This window comes from Pecten maximus, chromosome 13, assembly GCF_902652985.1.
Source record: "Pecten maximus chromosome 13, xPecMax1.1, whole genome shotgun sequence".
In the NCBI taxonomy this organism is placed as follows: Eukaryota; Metazoa; Mollusca; class Bivalvia; order Pectinida; family Pectinidae; genus Pecten; species Pecten maximus.
The window spans coordinates 11,951,489-11,972,182 of record NC_047027.1 but is presented as its reverse complement, the minus strand read 5'-3'; the positions used below and the strand labels follow the sequence as shown (position 1 = coordinate 11,972,182).

The 20,694-nt window shown below is 34.3% G+C and overlaps 1 protein-coding gene across 1 annotated transcript in view; it reads left to right on the top strand.

The window, feature by feature from the left end:
- Nucleotides 1–11,638: 11,638 nt before the first annotated feature.
- The window catches only part of LOC117341380, a 137,747-nt gene continuing 128,691 nt past the window's right edge, over nucleotides 11,639–20,694 (top strand). Inside the window, exons 1-2 of the mRNA XM_033903233.1 lie at nucleotides 11,639–11,915; nucleotides 12,628–12,794. Coding sequence (XP_033759124.1) covers nucleotides 11,816–11,915; nucleotides 12,628–12,794 — 267 coding nt within the window. The 5' untranslated portion in view covers nucleotides 11,639–11,815. The remainder of the gene's footprint in view (nucleotides 11,916–12,627; nucleotides 12,795–20,694) is intronic.

Genomic DNA, 20,694 nt, shown 5'->3' with positions numbered 1-20,694 from the left:
CTATTCCACCCTCAGGACAACGTAGTAGCTTCAATTTTCTGCTGTGTTTACACTAACTGATGTAAATGACTTGATTTGGCTTAAATTTAATTTTTATTTTACAAAATAATGTTGAAGAGTACTGAGATAATTTCTGTATTACCTATATTATAATTTGAAATGTTAACCTCATAAAGACCAGTATCAACACATCCTACAATACCGATATAATAGGAAAACTATAATTAATTCCAACTCAAAATCAAACCAACGTCGGAAACGTATACACCATAATATGGATTTTATTTAAATAAGTTTGTTTAAATTGGTTTGTTAATCATGGTCAAACGTATATATACAGAATGTTTACTTTTATTTGATGGTAATTGTACAAATGTATTAATTTCAAATTACATTGTTGACATCATAGTAAAGATTATTTAATCTATTACAGTTCAACCGATATCCACTAACGACATGACCGTGTTTCCCTTCCCCAATGTGGAGAGTGTATATTACTCCGTGGGATCCTCACTGACATTCACTTGTACAGGCACTGTAGGAAGCGACAAAAAACCCCACACATGGTGTTACAAGCGTGTCACCGACCAAGGATATACTGTAAGGCTGTAAACGAATTTTGATTTTACATGATGGTTGATCAGTTAATTTTTGTGAAAAGGAAACCGTTTATAAATGCAGCTTAAAGTATTGATTATTCAATATACAAACGAAATAAAAGGAAACGGAAAATGTGAATACTTTAACCGTTTCCATACAAATGTATGCTTTGAAATAATAAAAACAGACAATGTTGGTTTCTGATTTTCAGGGCTATCTAACTGCAGCTGACATTAATCAGAATGATAACGGTTTGATACAGTCCGGGTGTAACTACCAACGTACCAGTACACTTACCTACAATGTGACAAATGAAGACACCAACACCACGTTTATGTGTGAACCGTTCACTGGAACCGTGTGTGGCTCTAATCCAGCCTCACTGATAACATACAAATCTATCAGAAGGTGTAAGTATTAAAGTGTTTTCAAAATTCATCATAATGATATCAATAAACTTACAGCGCACTAAGCACCAATACTATTTTTGACTTTAAATAAATAATTTGGTTTTGATAAAGAAATCAAAAAGCAAATATATCTAATGCGACATTTGTCACATTCGTGTACAATATATGGTAGATCTAAATCTATAGAACATAACTGTTATACATGGTAAATCTATAGAACATAACTGTTATACATGGTAAATCTATAGAACATAACTGTTATATATGGTAAATCTATAGAACATAACTGTTATACATGGTAAATCTATAGAACATAACTGTTATACATGGTAAATCTATAGAACATAACTGTTAGACATGGTAAATCTATAGAACATAACTGTTATATATGGTAAATCTATAGAACATAACTGTTATACATGGTAAATCTATAGAACATAACTGTTATATATTGTAAATCTATAGAACATAACTGTTAGACATGGTAAATCTATAGAACATAACTGTTATATATGGTAAATCTATAGAACATAACTGTTATACATGGTAAATCTATAGAACATATATGTTATACATGGTAAATCTATAGAACATAACTGTTAGACATGGTAAATCTATAGAACATAACTGTTATATATGGTAAATCTATAGAACATAACTGTTATACATGGTAAATCTATAGAACATAACTGTTAGACATGGTAAATCTATAGAACATAACTGTTATATATGGTAAATCTATAGAACATAACTGTTATACATGGTAAATCTATAGAACATATATGTTATACATGGTAAATATATAGAACATATATGTTATACATGGTAAATCTATAGAACATAACTGTTATATATTGTAAATCTATAGAACATAACTGTTATATATTGTAAATCTATAGAACATAACTGTTATATATGGTAAATCTATAGAACATAACTGTTATACATGGTAAATCTATAGAACATAACTGTTAGACATGGTAAATCTATAGAACATAACTGTTATATATTGTTAATCTATAGAACATAACTGTTATACATGGTAAATCTATAGAACATAACTGTTATATATTGTAAATCTATAGAACATAACTGTTATATATTGTAAATCTATAGAACATAACTGTTAGACATGGTAAATCTATAGAACATAACTGTTATATATTGTAAATCTATAGAACATAACTGTTATACATGGTAAATCTATAGAACATAACTGTTATATATTGTAAATCTATAGAACATAACTGTTAGACATGGTAAATCTATAGAACATAACTGTTATATATGGTAAATCTATAGAACATAACTGTTATACATGGTAAATCTATAGAACATATATGTTATACATGGTAAATCTATAGAACATAACTGTTAGACATGGTAAATCTATAGAACATAACTGTTATATATGGTAAATCTATAGAACATAACTGTTATACATGGTAAATCTATAGAACATAACTGTTAGACATGGTAAATCTATAGAACATAACTGTTATATATGGTAAATCTATAGAACATAACTGTTATACATGGTAAATATATAGAACATATATGTTATACATGGTAAATCTATAGAACATATATGTTATACATGGTAAATCTATAGAACATAACTGTTATATATTGTAAATCTATAGAACATAACTGTTATATATTGTAAATCTATAGAACATAACTGTTATATATGGTAAATCTATAGAACATAACTGTTATACATGGTAAATCTATAGAACATAACTGTTAGACATGGTAAATCTATAGAACATAACTGTTATACATGGTAAATATATAGAACATAACTGTTAGACATGGTAAATCTATAGAACATAACTGTTATATATGGTAAATCTATAGAACATAACTGTTATATATGGTAAATCTATAGAACATAACTGTTATACATGGTAAATCTATAGAACACAACTGTTATACATGGTAAATCTATAGAACATATATGTTATACATGGTAAATCTATAGAACATAACTGTTATATATGGTAAATCTATAGAACATAACTGTTATATATGGTAAATCTATAGAACATAACTGTTATACATGGTAAATCTATAGAACATAACTGTTATATATGGTAAATCTATAGAACATATATGTTATACATGGTAAATGTATGAAGCATACATGTTATATATGGTAATTATATGGAACATATATGTTATACATGGTAAATCTACAGAACATAACTGTTATACATGGTAAATGCATGAAACATACATGTCATATATGGTAAATCTACAGAACATATCTGTTATACATGGTAAATCTATGAAACATACATGTTATATATTGTAATTTTGAATTTATATTTGAAATACTTGTGTTTTCATCATTTTATAAATCATTTGACCATGATATGATTTGAGTTGATTTTAGTATTATATGATGTCATCATTGCCTTATTTAGTTTTACCTGTATGTATATAATTAGGTTTGATCAATGTGTTATCATGGTTTTATTTTGTTACTCCAATACGCTAGTAGATTTTTGCCGTTTGATATTCTTTGATTATTATTTTATTTGAATGTACATTACTTCATTTCACCATTACATGATTCTGGTTGTATAATTGTATGATTTTATTTCGCCAATATCTCACATCATTTATATTTAACATAAATGTATACGCTATCGCCAACCAGATGATTTCCACTTCACACAATTTGGATTGTGGCATTGTGATATCCCCCTTATTGTGTTATTTAATTTTTTGAACCAGACAGACTTTAAATGAAGCATATTGCAAGTAAAAATATAATGTTCCTTATGATATGGTCCAACATGAAATCCCAGTTTATATATGTACTTACTTGTTTAGCGAGATGTAACAGGGGCGTATCTAGACCAATGCTCATTATGATCATTACTTATATCTTATTTGATTGTTAATTGAGATATTGGCCCTGACACGCACGGTCCGATTTTTTTATGTGTACGCCATGGCCTATTCATGGACGCTACTACGCCCGTGTGTTAACGAAGGTAAGTGTCTTTAGTCGATATCTGGACAATTCATTAACGTCCGTAATTATCGCTATTGCCTGATATCGCCCTTCCACCTGAGCAGGTAAGATTTTGCATTTCTCTATTAAAAAACATCACCTTTCATGTGCTGGTCAGTCTAGCAAAAAGGGTAATGCTCACAATAACGTCGTGCGCAATTACAATCTGTAAAAAGAGAAAAAAATAATAAGCCAAAGTTTGAATGTCGAAGAGTAATACCGACAAAAAATCGTAGTCATACGGCTAATATGAAACACTACACTACTAGTGGTCATTCTATTTGAAGATCGAACTCCGGCGATAAATGCTTAACAACATCGATTTGAATTTTACAGAATTGTTTCTCTTGTTTCAATTATACTATTACTTGGACAGAACAAAACAAGGTCCAGTGTGTACGTGTAGACGAAAATGTCTAAGTGACAGGGGACAGTATTATAATACAAATCAAATGTATGTATTGTTTAATTCTCCACTTTCTTTGAAATTGTTTTTTTATGTGTATCTGTATGTCGGTTTTACATTGATAACCCTGTTATCCTTTTGAGCAAGTACACAGCTGAATGCTGACGGTAGCGCCAGTGAGGAACGTTTGAAGCCAACATTTTCCGACGGTTTCAAACAGCAGGGTCCCAGATCTAGGAGCTGTTTTCATCGTCATCAGGAGGTGAAATTGCTAGTGAGTTAAACCATTAGACGATGCTTAAGTTCTTACCAAACTATCAATTCAACAATACTTAAACATGATTATCGTTGACATTTGTGTTTCCAATATGGCCAGGATTTTAAAGTGTTATTTGAAAATATCTATTTGGTTTTATACCCCACCGTTTTGTTTCGATCCATGTTACAGTTAGGTGAGAGTAGAGGAGGTGTGACGTCATTGTCGATCCATGTTACAGTGAGGTGAGAGTAGAGGAGGTGTGACATCATTGACCATTTTGGAAGTGAGAATGTTGTTTGGAGTTAGATCACTCGAGAAGAAGCTTAAACGACCTAAACTGTCTTACACACGTCTGTTTGTCCGCCGTGTAACGTCCGGCCGTAACCAATCAACATTTTTCGACAAAATGCTGAACCAATTTTATTGAAATGTTGTCAAAGTAAGCCATGGGTAAAGACCAACCGGTATTTTTACAATGTGACCCTTGTAACCGAGTGGCCGTATGGCTGGTTCCCGAAGGAGTTAAATGCTATTGACTTAACTTTAACAAAAAACCTTCCCCTGAGGCCTTGATATGTTAAATGCTCTTCGTGGGTATTTTAATGGGCTGATTAACTCCATGGCCTCACCTCACGAATGAAGGAGGGGTTTGTATCATTATTTTATTGTTACTCAAGTTAACCATTGTCAATATTTCGTATGTATCATTATATTATTTTTTACGCAAGTTTACATCATCAATATTTCGTATGTATCTTTAATATCACTGTTATTCAAGTTAACCAGCATCATTGTTTAGTATTCATTCTTAGATTATTGTTTTTCAAGTTAACATTATCAATACTTCGAATATATATTTAGTATTATTATTATTCAAGTTAACCATTGTCAATATTTCGTATGTATCTAATCATATCATCATATAAATCATATTCTGATAAATGAGTTGTAACACCTATTTATTGTTCTCTGTGACAGGTTAACGTCGACAAAACGGACTCGAATTGTAATCGCCCATTCAAGCAAAAGTCATAAGCAGGTTACATATTGATGTGACAAGTACAAACGATTTATTATAAGAATTCCCTATGTACAAAGGGAGATAACTTCAGTTAGATAAGAAATATTGACACATGGTTCGAATGAGAACAGTAATTTATGTGACAAAGCCACATGCTTAGTTACAAATGCTTAGTTACAAATTGATGTGGTACGAGTGGTATGGAGAAACAAAAGAAAACGGTCAATTATATACGCACACGCGAAAAGCCATACCGGTCCCAGATAGCAGACATACGTTGGCCCAACATTGGAAATTTGTTGGCATGGTTGGCCAACGTTGGCATCGGTTATCATACATCGGGCCAACGTTAAGCCATCCTCGTACTAAACTAATAATTTCGCATCAGAGGTTTGTTGGCTGTTGAATATTGGTACAACGTTGGGCCAACATTGGAGTACGATTGATGTATTTGTACTGTGGTTTTGATTATTGGACAACCATAACTTATATACAGTTATACAAATTGTATAGGAAGGAGAGTTATGTAAAGGAATGGGTTTCAACATTTTCTTTATTGAAATATTTATTTTGAAAAAAGTATAATGTCATACTAACTTAAAATAATAACATATCAACCCAACATATTGACACACTAACCCAACATAATGACATTCTAACCCAACATAATGTCATAATAACCCAATATAATGTCATACTAACCCAATATAATGTCATACTAACCCAATATAATGTCATAATAACCCAATATAATGTCACAATAACCCAATATAATGTCATAATAACACAACATAATGTCATAATAACCCAATATAATGTCATACTAACCCAATATAATGTCACAATAACCCAATATAATGTCATAATAACACAATATAATGCCATACTAACCCAATATAATGTCCTACTAACACAATATTATGTCATAGTAACCCACTATAATGTCCTACTAACCCAATACAATGTCATACTAACCCAATATTATGAAAAAGTAACTTAGATCTAGTTGTTTTACCCGGTGGTGGTGACGTTTTTGTTTATTTTGTTTAACGTCCTATCAACAGCCAGGGTCGTTTAAGGACGTGTCAGGTTATGGTTGTGGTTTCTATGCTAAAGCTTGTAAGAACTGTTGCTACGTTTGGAATTTTATTTTATCGTTTGTCCTTTGTACTTCTCTATGGAGAATCCATAGCTTTAAATCGCCTCACATGATCTTATATAGGATGTCCCTACCATCACTAACGCGTCTTCTAGGGACGGAACAGTTGTATGATGTCCCTACCATCACTAACGAGTTCTACGAGGACGGAACAGATATAGGATTTCCCTTCAATCACTAACGAGTCCTACAAGGACGGAACAGATGTAGGATGTCTCTTCCATCACTAACGAGTCCTACAAGGACGGAACAGGTGTAGGATGTCCCTACCATCACTAACGAGTTCTACAAGGTCGGAACAGATGTAGGATGTCCCTACCATCACTAACGAGTTCTACAAGGTCGGAACATGTGTAGGATGTCCCTACCATCACTAACGAGTCCTACAAGGACGGAACAGTTGTAGGATGTCCCTATCACCACTAACGAGTCCTACAGGGACGGAACAGTTGTATGATGTCCCTATCACCACTAACGAGTCCTACAGGGACGGAACAGTTGTAGGATGTCCCTATCACCACTAACGAGTCCTACAGGGACGGAACAGTTGTATGATGTCCCTATCACCACTAACGAGTCATACAAGGACGGAACAGTTGTATGATGTCCCTACCATCACTGACGAGTCATACAAGGCCGGAACAGTTGTATGATGTCCCTACCATCACTGACGAGTCCTACAAGGACGGAACAGTTGTATGATGTCCCTACCATCACTGACGAGTTCTACAAGGCCGGAACAGTTGTATGGTGTCCCTACTATCACTAACGAGTCCTACAAGGACGGAACAGTTGTATGATGTCCCTACCATCACTGACGAGTCATACAAGGACGGAACAGTTGTAGGATGTCCCTACCATCACTAACGAGTCATTCAAGAATGGAACAGTTGTAGGATATAATTCAATTCATTTTAGTTCTATCTTATCAATACGACAGAATTCACTGCGATATCTGTATATCATTAATGTTTCGCTACTTAACACGGTACATGTCTAACAGGTGAGCGAAGATCTACTATATCATCTGTACACATTGATCTGACGTTTACCATATCCCAAGCAGTAAATATACCTACCATGTCTCACGTGAAGTAACATTTTTGATATACAACTTAGCCCACATTGGTGTTTAGTGCCGTTCCCAGCCAACACCCTCTTGTTTTTTATTTGTCGATATTTCTCTTCCAAAAATCATTGCTGTCTCACATTTTACCTCCATAAATGTTACAGGTATTGACTGCTCAGTGTTTGAGTTTCTCCTGTACGGTGGCCGTTAACAGTCATCTCTGATACTTATTTACCGCAAAACACATTTCTGGTATGAAAATAAGTATTTGGTAATCAACCTTAAACAACATTGTTGTTCAAAACAATTTTGTTTTTATCCTGACTTAATACAATGTTTAAATGGATCTATGGATTTCATCTTGTTTAAAGATCCAATGTGGTGGATTATATTATTCCGATGTATTTAAATAGTACAGATATAAAATTATAAACAACAACACATTCACGACAGCTTAACGAAACAATAAGTCATACTCAAAACACCCACAAAGATATCCATATGTATAGAGACTCCTAAAAAGTACAAGGACGATAAGACCAGTTATTCCAGGAGATTAAGAAAGAATAAGACCATGAGTTCCAGAAGAATAAGCGAGAATAGCATCAGGTTTTCCAGAAGAGAAAGAGATAAGGTAATCAAGACAAGCAGAGATTAATATATGAAAGAAAAAACAAATGATCTGCTTTAATATATTATCAACGTTAAAGAATGAAGATGTTATTATGAGTCAGACATAACTATGGTGTGGATCAGTAACACACCTCGTGTACAATGGTTGTACTGTGGTCGATAATTTGTCGTTGATCAAAAAGTTGAAAAAAAAATATAATGTTCTACTTCTCTTATCTTAATGACACTGAATGTGATTACTCGTTTGTGTGAGCTGAACGCGTTAAACAGGTGTGCCTGTCGTTATAATCATATTCTCGTCATTTTTCTATTCTATATTTTCTTTAACTAAATGTGACGTAACATGGCGCTATCAAACTATAGTTCTGGGAGGTCGTGCGACACAGTGGTAACACACTTGCCTATCACATAGGTGGCTGAGTCCGACTTCCCGATCAGACATCAAAAGGAAGAAGGTCGCCTGTTCGACCACCTGGGTTTTCTGCAAGACTCCTCGTGTGCTTGAATCCGTGCAAATAAGCGTGATTAACATGTAACTGCTATATCAGTTGTTTCGACAATTTGCTTTAAAATGAATTAAGTTTAACTTCTAAAGTATGATTCCTCGATAGTCAATGGACGGCCATTATCGGCTACCGTACCGCTTACAGTATATAAAGCTGTCCCTATGTAATCATCCCGTTTCAGTGAATCACTTCGCTTGTCTAACACGGTTTACCTTAGCCATGGAGAGGGATAATTCTCTTTTACTTAGTGCTTTGCTGGTCTGTTTGGTGACCACATCGTTCACAGGTAAGGTTACTTTACTCTCTAACTCAACACCGTCCACAGGTAAGGTTACTTTACTCTCTAACTTCACACCGTCCACAGGTAAGGTTACTTTACTCTCTAACGCCACACCGTCCACAGGTAAGGTTACTTTACTTTCTAACTCCACACCGTCCACAGGTAAGGTTACTTTACTCTCTAACACCACACCGTCCACAGGTAAGGTCACTTTACTCTCTGTATCCACATCGTCCACAGGTAAGGTTACTTTATTCTCTAACTCCACACCGTCCACAGGTAAGGTTACTTTACTCTCTAACACCACACCGTCCACAGGTAAGGTTACTTTACTATCTAACTCCACACGTCCACAGGTAAGGTTACTTTACTATCTAACTCCACACCGTCTACAGGTAAGGTTACTTTACTCTCTAACACCACACCGTCTACAGGTAAGGTTACTTTACTCTCTAACGCCACACCGTCCACAGGTAAGGTTACTTTACTCTCTAACCCCACAACGTCCACAGGTAAGGTTACTTTACTATCTAACTCCACACGTCCACAGGTAAGGTTACTTTACTATCTAACTCCACACCGTCTACAGGTAAGGTTACTTTACCCTCTAACACCACACCGTCCACAGGTAAGTCTACTTTACTCTCTAACCCCACACCGTCCACAGGTAAGGTTACTTTACTCTCTAACGCCACACCGTCCACAGGTAAGGTTACTTTACTCTCTAACCCTACACCGTCCACATGTAAGGTCACTTTACTCTCTACCTCCACATCGTCCACAGGTAAGGTTACTTTACTCTCTAACCCCACACCGTCCACAGGTAAGGTTACTTTACTCTCTAACTCCACACCGTCCACAGGTAAAGTTACTTTACTCTCTAACTCCACACCGTCTACAGGTAAGGTTACTTTACTCTCTAACTCCACACCGTCCACAGGTAAGGTTACTTTACTTTCTAACTCCACACCGTCCACAGGTAAGGTTACTTTACTCTCTAACTCAACACCGTCTACAGGTAAGGTTACTTTACTCTCTAACTCCACACCGTCCACAGGTAAGGTTACTTTACTCTCACTACACACCGTCCACAGGTAAGGTTACTTTACTCTCTAACTCCACACCGTCTACAGGTAATGCTACTTTACTCTCTAACCCCACACCGTCCACAGGTAAGGCTACTTTACTCTCTAACCCCACACCGTCCACAAGTAAGGTTACTTTACTCTCTAACTCAACACCGTCAACAGGTAAGGTTACTTTACCCTTTAACACTGATTCTGACACTCACCGAAGAATACTACGTTAATACAATTTAACATTTCGTATATATACATTTTGCTGTAGGTATCCTTCATGTACATACATATAAATCAAAATGTCAAAATTTTATTATCATATGGACGTCTAGGTATATGTATGTCCCTGGTTATCACAAACCAAACATGCACCACACTCCTCTCCCGTGGATAGGGTGTAAGAATTTAACTTGCATATCTGTAGAGGCGATTAAATTTGTATCTTATCTTTTCACTTTTGTGTGTACCTTTTCTCTCTAGATTTCTGATGTGCATGCATATAAACACTATCTGGTTGATTGATTTCGTTCGTTGTGAATCTCAAAGTGTCGAAGAGTAATCCAAATGACCCAAAAATAGCTGACCAATGACCTTGAAGTTATTTCTTCTGAATATTTAACGTGCGCTATGACTCAGAATTTTTCCAATTTGCGGAAATGGCCTCTTTTTGGGTAAAACGGTGTGCTTTGGTGTATCTGGGATGTTATTACATTTTTTAAATTATTGATCTTTATAACATTCATAAATTGCAGGCATTTTTGTACACCCAACAGAAATATGTTTGGTTTTCTCGAGAAACGCATGTAGGGTTGATGTTCGTCACTGAGATCTTTCTTTTCTGATTAGTATAATGAATACCAAGGGGTAACATTAAATTTATTCCAGTCCCAAATACATCTGAAAAAGGTGCTATACACATTAGGAAATGTCCTAAAACACATAAAATGTAACAAAGTCCCAGGTCCCTATGGCATTACTATTAAGAATCATACAGCATTACCTTCCCTCCAAAACAACGTGACTCGAGAATTCAATCATTATATGTATATGATGTTTAATTATGTTTCAGTGTCTGGTCAGTCCATTACCATAACAGGACCAAGTACCTTGGAAACACCAACATCAGAACTCAGAATTACCTGTTCACCAAGCTCAGTCGGTATCACAGATATCAGTATTATTACTCTTCGGAAAAACTCTAGTTCTACAGATTACCAAACAGTAGTGTCTGTATCCTATAATAAAGCCATCTCATCCTCAGTAATCAGCTGGGGTAACGTTGTCAGTCAGAGCAGAGCGGGTGTGTCAGCCACAGGAAATGTGGACACGGTATCTGGAGCTCAGCTTGTGTTTACAATCGACACAAACATGACGACCTGTAATGATGGCGGGGCTTACCAATGTAATATGGGAGTCACTCTAACAGGTGGTAGTGGTGGTGTAGCTGAAAAATATGTCACAGCTAAAGGTTTGTATCGGTAGTCAAGCAATTGTGTTCACATAATATCTGAAACGGAGAAATATCTTGTGTTGTCATTGTCACTGACAAACTAATTCACCACCCTCAGGACAATGTAGTAGCTTCAATTTTCTGCTGTGTTTATGCTATCTGATGTTAATAATTTGATTTGCCTTAAATTGAATTTTTATTTTACAAAATAATGTTGAAGAGTACTGAGATAATTTCTGTATTCCCTACACAGGCAATATTTCTTCACGTGAATTTCACGTGAAATTCACGTGAATATTTTTTTCACGTGAAATTCACGTGAAATTCATGTGAAATTCATGTTAATTTCACTTGAATTTTTTTATGTGAATTTCACGTGAAAAATTTCATGTGAATTTCACTTTTTTGCCCTTTTCACGTGAAATTCACGTGAAGGAATATTGCCTGTGTATATTATAATTTGAAATGTTAACCTCATAAAGACCAGTATCAACACATCAAACAATACCGATATAATAGGGAAACTATAATTAATTCCAACTCAAAATCAAATAAATAAAAGAAACTTATAGACCAGAATATAGATTTTATTCAAATTAAATTGTTTTGTTAATCATGGTCAAACGTATATTTACAGAATGTTTACTTTTATTCGATGGTAATTGTACAAATGTATTTATTTCAAATTACATTGTTGGCATCATAGTAAAGATCATTTATTTTATCACAGTTCAACCGATATTCACTAACGACATGACCGTGTTTCCCTCCCCCAATGTGGAGAGTGTATATTACTCCGTGGGATCCTCGCTGACATTCACTTGTACAGGCACTGTAGGAAGCGACAAAAAACCCCACACATGGTGTTACAAGCGTGTCACCGACCAAGGATATACCGTAAGGCTGCACTCGATTTTTGAATTTACATGATGGTTGATCAGTTAATTTTTGTGAAAAGGAAACCGTTTATAAATGCAGCTTAAAGTATTGCTTATTCAATATACAAACGAAATAAAAGGAAACGGAAAATGTGAACACTTTAACCGTTTCCATACAAATGTATGCTTTGAAATAATAAAAATAGACAATGTTGGTTTCTGGTTTTCAGGGTTACCCAACTGCATCTGACATTAACCAGAATGATAACCAGAATGATAACGGTTGATACAGTCCGGGTGTAACTACCAACGTACCAGTACACTTACCTACAATGTGACAAATGAAGACACCAACACCACGTTTATGTGTGAACCGTTCACTGGAACCGTGTGTGGCTCTAATCCAGCCTCACTGATAGCATACCAATCTATCAGAAGGTGTAAGTATTAAAGTGTTTTCAAAATTAATCATAACGATATCAATAAACTTGCAGTATGCGCACTAAGCACCAATACTATTTTTGACTTTAAATAATTAATTTGGTTTTGATAAAGAAATCACCAAGCAAAAATATATAATGCCATATTTGTCACATACGTGTACAATGTGCATGTATGGTAAATCTATAGAACATATATGTTATACATGGTAAATGTATGAAACATACATGTCATATATGGTAATTATATGGAACATATATGTTATACATGGTAAATCTACAGAACATATCTGTTATACATGGTAAATCTATGAAACATACATGTTATATATTGTAATTTTGAATTTATATTTCAAATACTTGTGTTTTCATCATTTTATAAATCATTTGACCATGATATGATTTGAGTTGATTTTAGTATAATATGATGTCATCATTACCTTATTTCGTTTTACCTGTATGTATATAATTAGGTTTGATCAATGTGTTATCATGGTTTTATTTTGTCTCTCCAATACGCTAGTAGCGATTAATATACACGTACTTTATCTATTTTTGCAGGTGCGGCATCCTTGCGAAAGTCAGGGCAAGTTCAAATTACATAAAGAACAAGTTCCTAACAGATGCATGTACATAGTTACAAAATATCTGGTAGCAGTCTTCGAAGCCAATGATGAGTGTTTATGGGGTCATCAGGTACAAGCGGTTCATAACTAGTCTGTAGTATGGTTATCACCACAGGGACCTGAGAATTGGTCTATTGGAACTTCTGCTGTGTGTATAGGACACTTTCAGACGTGTTGGGGCCAGATTTAAATTCAGTATAAATGACACCCCTCGGTATCCCTTAAACAATTGGACTGTAACTAATTGTAACAAATTCTTGGGTCCCTGTGGGTATTTGTACTCACACTTTTGATACTTTAGGGGTAAAATTCTACTTTGGGTGACACCAGTGGGTTAATTTATTAATTATGGGTACCTTAAAGGTACAAGTAAATAAAGAAAACATCATGGTTGTGCAATTTAAATACTGTAGGGATAATTAGTACTCTTAACACAAATTATTTGATGGATATTTCAGGAGTCTGCTAACAGTTAAACATTAGCACCGAGAAAAACCTAAAATCATTATGATCATTTTTACTATCTAAATATGATCTTGATTTTCGTGGGGTTTTATTTCCTGATTTTGATGAAATATCCAGTGTCTCCAGTATTTTTCATAAAATTTTCAGGTTATAATATCGCCAATAGCATTGGGATCAGACTAAATTAGGTTGTGATATTAAGAAGGGACAGATTTTATATTATAAACACGTTGGGCCAGACAATCAAAATGAACTGGTTATCTGATCATAGACTGACACATGAAATTGAGTTATATTTTATATTTCAGTTGCAAATTATCAAAATCAACCAAAATTTCATCTTTTCAACTAAACAAGAGATCCCAGAGGGATCTTGGCTCCCACCATTGAATGATCTTCATAGGTTCCATGTTAGATTGATCTTTTCTCTTTTTTTTCCTTCCTCTTACTAATCTGTATCAATTGAGAAACATCCCTCCAGTGCTTTTTAAACAAGGGAAACTTATATATGAAATTTGAGATTTGGCGATAATGGTTGTCTGTCGACAATGTTTTCAGATTAGTCCAAAATTGCAATACGACGGACCAAGGAGAACCTACATATGAAAATTGAGAAAGATCCCTTCAGTTCTTTCTGAGAAATCTCTATAAAAAACTTCAATTGTCAAAATCAAAGATGGCTGCCTGTCAGCCATGTTGTTTTCCGATTGGTCCCAAAATGCAATATGCATAACTAAGCACCAAGGAGAACCTAAACAAGAAATTTGAGAAGGATCCCTTCAGTACTTTCTTAGAAATAGCGATAACAAACTTCAATTGTCAAAATCCAAGATAGCTACCTGTCGGCCATGTTGTTTTCCGATCAATCCCAAAATGCAATATGCATAACAAAGCACCAAGGGGAACCTACATATGAAATTTGAGAAAGATCCCTTCGGTACTTTCTCAGAAATAGCGATAACAAACTTTAATAGTCAAAATCCAAGATGGCTGCCTGTCGGCCATCTTGTTTCCCGATCGGTCCCAAAATGCAATATGCATAACAAGGCATCAAGGGGAACCTTAATATGGAATTTGAGAAATATACCTTCAGTTCTTCCTCAGAAATAGCGATAACAATCTTCAATTGTCAAAATCAAAGATGGCTGCCTGTCGGCCATGTTGTTTTTCGATTGGTCCCAAAATGCAATATGCATAACAAGGCACCAAGGGGAACCTACATATGAAATTTGAGAAGGATCCCTTCAGTTCTTCCTCAGAAATAGCGATAACAAACTTCAATTGTCAAAATCCAAGATGGCTGCCTGTCGGCCATGTTGTTTTCCGATCGGTCCCAAAATACAATATGCATTAGAAGGCACCAGGGAGAACCAACATATGTAATTTGAGAAGGATCCCTTCAGTACTTCCTCAGAAATAGCGATAACAAACTTCAATTGTCAAAATCCAAGATGGCTGCCTGTCGGCCATGTTGTTTTCCGATCGGTTCCAAAATACAATATGCATAACAAGGCACCAGGGGGAACCAACATATGTAATTTGAGAAAGATCCCTTCAGTACATTCTCAGAAATAGCGATAACAAACTTAAATTGTCAAAATCCAAGGGGTTTCCAAGGAGTATTAAAAGCAAAATAATGTTCATTGAAATAATGGAAGTGCGTCAAAATGTGCTTGTGAGTGGTAAAGAGTTAAAGCGACAGTAACTGTAGAATTCACATGTACACTCATTGCTTATAAATCAGGGGCCGTGGTGGCCTAGTGGTTAATGTGTCCCAACACTTTATTACTAGCCCTCCAGCTCTGGGTATCGAGTTCGATACCTATGTGGGGCAGTTGCCAGGTACTGACCGTAGGCCGGTGGTTTTTCCCAGGGTACTCTGGTTTTCCTACACCTCCAAAACCTTGCACGTCCTTAAATGACCATAGCTGTTAATAGGACGTTAAACAAAATAAACCAAAGTCTTATAAATAGTGATATTGGTTCAAGATATAGCGATGCATGTGCCTACACTATAGAAAATATTCTATAGATGTATGTTCATAAATTTTAAAGACTGTTCACCTCAGATGATGTTTGTAAAGAATTGAAAAAGCATAAAGCTTAATGGTGTCACACACTGCGTTCTGACAATGAGTGGTAACAAGAATTACTGTAGTACCTACCAAATAGGAATGTTATTGATTTGCACTGATAAGGTATTTATAAAACCCTGTAGCAGACACTTCTGATTTTCATAATCAAGGGAAATTCTTAATTCTATGATATATTTTTTGAAAATATTAAGTGATTTTTACAGTTTAATAGTCACTTTGACTGTTAAATGTATTGTATATAAATTAGCATTATGATTCTTGTAGAGTACTGTGTTTGTTGACAGGTGTTAAATTTGTCATGTGCTAATGTTGACAAGTGTTAAATTTGTCATGTGTTAATGTTGACAGGTGTTAAATTTGTCATGTGTTAATGTTGACAGGTGTTAAATTTGTCATGTGTTAATGTTGACAGGTGTTAAATTTGTCATGTGTAAATGTTGACAGGTGTTAAATTTGTCATGTGTTTGTTGACAGGTATGTAATTTGTCATGTGTTAATGTTGACAGGTGTTAAATTTGTCATGTGTTTGTTGACAGGTGTTAAATTTGTCATGTGTTTGTTGACAGGTGTTAAATTTGTCATGTGTTAATGTTGACAGGTGTTAAATTTGTCATGTGTTTGTTGACAGGTGTGTAATTTGTCATGTGTTTGTTGACAGGTGTGTAATTTGTCATGTGTTTGTTGACAGGTGTGTAATTTGTCATGTGTTAATGTTGACAGGTGTTAAATTTGTCATGTGTTAATGTTGACAGGTGTTAAATTTGTCATATGTTAATGTTGTCAGGTGTTAAATTTGTCATGTGTAAATGTTGACAGGTGTTAAATTTGTCATGTGTTTGTTGACAGGTGTTAAATTTGTCATGTGTTAATGTTGACAGGTGTTAAATTTGTCATGTGTTTGTTGACAGGTGTTAAATTTGTCATGTGTTTGTTGACAGGTGTTAAATTTGTCATGTGTTAATGTTGACAGGTGTTAAATTTGTCATGTGTTAATGTTGACAGGTGTTAAATTTGTCATGTGTTAATGTTGACAGGTGTGTAATTTGTCATGTGTTAATGTTGACAGGTGTTAAATTTGTCATGTGTTAATGTTGACAGGTGTTAAATTTGTCATGTGTTAAGAATGAAAACCCCTGTTGATGCCAAATCGTTAACTTGTTACTGTTGTTATTCTTCCTCTGTTTGTTAATACACTGTTAATGTAGTAAAATATTTATATATATCTATATAATGTGATAACTCTGTTGTGATAGACAATTACAATTTTATTCTTTTAAATTTCACATGAATTGTATCATTCTAGTAAGCCTTACAATCCTTTTACTTTGTGTATTTTATATGTAAAATAAATGTCATCTTTTGTTCGGAACTTCATTTTAAGGACAATTGAATGTTTTGTGATGTATTTTAATGCAATATAAAAGAGACTTATTTGCAATGTAACTTTTTTTACTGATACATGTAGTTTTTAAGACTGAACAATAATGTCAGCATAATATAGACAGTCCAGATAATGGTTAGAATTATATACCACCAGACAAAATGGTGATTTTGTAAACATCACCAGAATTAATCAAAGGCTTTTGCCACGATATCTTAATGCGTCTCATTTTCAGATACAGGCCTTTTATACCTGTTGTTGCAATACCATATCTGCTGTTTGTTATCAATAAGCACAAAAAAAGCTAATTGGTGGATAAGACTTAAAGTAAATAATAATGTATATATTTTTTTCTAATTTCAACATGATATATTCTCTAGTTTTTGTTTCAGAATGTCATTTTAAGCACAACTAATGAAGACATTGATTTTATATCCAAAATATAATTCATAAAATCTAAGATACCACTTGTTTGTGCTGTTGTAATTTAACTCTGGATTGTCTGCATATTTTATCAAACTCAGAACAATTAAGAAAAAATGCAATGTCTTGTATTATATATTTATATTCATATATAGACTTTAATTTTTTTTCCCCATGGAGATTGCGATAGCTGAGTCACTTAGAGTGTGGCCATGCAACCCCAAGTGAAGACCTGAGGTACAAGGTCCAACACTCCCTAACTGTGGCTGTTTGTGTTTCTCATGAAGCTGAGAAACAACCCGATCTGTGCTGTTATGGTTGTGTCCTTGGGCAAGACACTGCTAACTGGTCTGTATGGAATGTGACAGGCCTCTCCTATTTTATCATGTGAGGTAGTCACCAATTACTACAAGGCGACCCTGTCTTAAATTGCCCTGGCTATTCATAAGGTGATAAACACATCAAACAAATTAGAATTTTTGATGATTATATTTTATAAATTTCATTATATTTTAATTTAGTTTTATGTTTTAGAAGTGATAATATTTGTATTAATCATATATTATATACAAGAATCATTACTGTTTGATATTTTCAGTTCTTTCTCAACATTAGTCTCAATGCTTTTCTGATGTTTTTTTGTGTGTCTTTTCTAACGTTTTGTTATATTGGGCAATATCTGTTAACAATAGGTGAAAAAATATCTGAACGAAAGTACAGAATTCAGTATATTTCTTGGACATTTTTCAAATTACCATGAGAATATACACATGTTACATGGATACCATATTAATGTTATCATCACGAGAATATATTGTAGTGGTGCAAATATACTGTGTGACACTTTCTCATTTATCTCATCTCATCTAAATACCAAAGTTTCGATGGTATATAATTTTTGTTTTATTTGCATAATGTTTGACCTACATGTATACACATGTACCTATACAAGTATTGTATATTTAGGAAAAATGTGTGAAGTAGGATTCTTTATAATCTTAAGCAAATATGGCACATTGTACTAAGTGCCCATCATTAATTAAGAAATAATTAACGATGATTCGTGTATTGTTGCAGGATATACAACGAGGACGAGGATATTTTGCAATTAATTAATAACGAAGGCCGCAGGCCTGAGTTATTAATTAAAATTGCAAAATATCCGAGTCCGAGTTGTATATCCTGCAACAATACACGAGTCAAAGTTGATTATTTCTATTCTACCATGTACTGTTTAGTTCTGAGATCGACCTCTTTCTAATAGAAAAACAGCAAGGAAACCCCGAGAAAACCTTGTAATTTACACTAATGTACACTAATGAAGAACCATGGAGTACGTGTTTGATAAATGTCTTCAAAAATGGAAGATGTGGAGTAATGTTAAATTTCATAACCAGGGCATCCAGTTGACCCTTGACTTCAGCAATTTCAGAAGTCAAATCACTATTTCTCAGAAATATGAGGGATCAAAACATAAGTCAATGCTTATATTTACCATCTGCGATTTTTTATTTGTTGTGCGATTTTTTTTTGAAATTTTCAAATTCTAATTTCAGTTGGCAGTTCATAAGCTGGTGAACTCGCAACTGAATTGGTAGGGTTATATAGTGGCAGTGCCATACAATGGTAAAAATATAGACATGTTTCTTCAAACCCAAGGGTCAAATCTGATTTTGGAATGTCAAAAACATACTGTTACGGGTCTACTGGATGCCCTGATTTCTAATGTACTGAGCTGTGATGTATGGTGCAGTCAAATGAATGAGTTTGTCCCAAAGGTTAGACAAGGAAATAAAACTGTTTTTGATCTTTTAATGACATTTGTAGTTAGATTTAAATATATTTTACCACAAAATAACAAATCTGTATATAAATCTCATGAGCATATTATTATCATTATACAGGTGTTATTATATGTTCATGGGTATTGGCCTGCACATTATACAATTATTGCATTTTGTGGAGGTGTACACGAGACTATACTGACCTGGTCAAGTGTTTGTTCATCGAGGCCTCAATAAATTTATTGGATTTTGTGGAGGTGTACACGAGACTATACTGACCTGGTCAAGTGTTTGTTCATCGAGGCCTCAATAAATTTATTGCATTTTGTGGAGGTGTACACGAGACTATAATATTTATGGACCTGGTCAAGTGTTTGTTCATCGAGGCCTCAATAAAAGGCGATGATTGTATGATGTACATGTATATATTTTTTTGTTCTAATGAAAATATTGACTAGTTGATATAAGTTTTTCCTGGATGGCCAAAGTGATGACCTTTATGTAAAATACTAGCTTTGTTAAGTAACGTTCAATATAAGTAATGAAATTTTTAAAAAAAGAACACTTTTTTTTCTTCTCAAATTTTATCCTCACCAACATTAATTATGCTTTAATTCTCGGCCTGGTCAGATTCGGAAAAAACACCAATGTAATATTTGGGAAAAAAACAGCCCATCAGATGACACAATGACACCTATAATGCA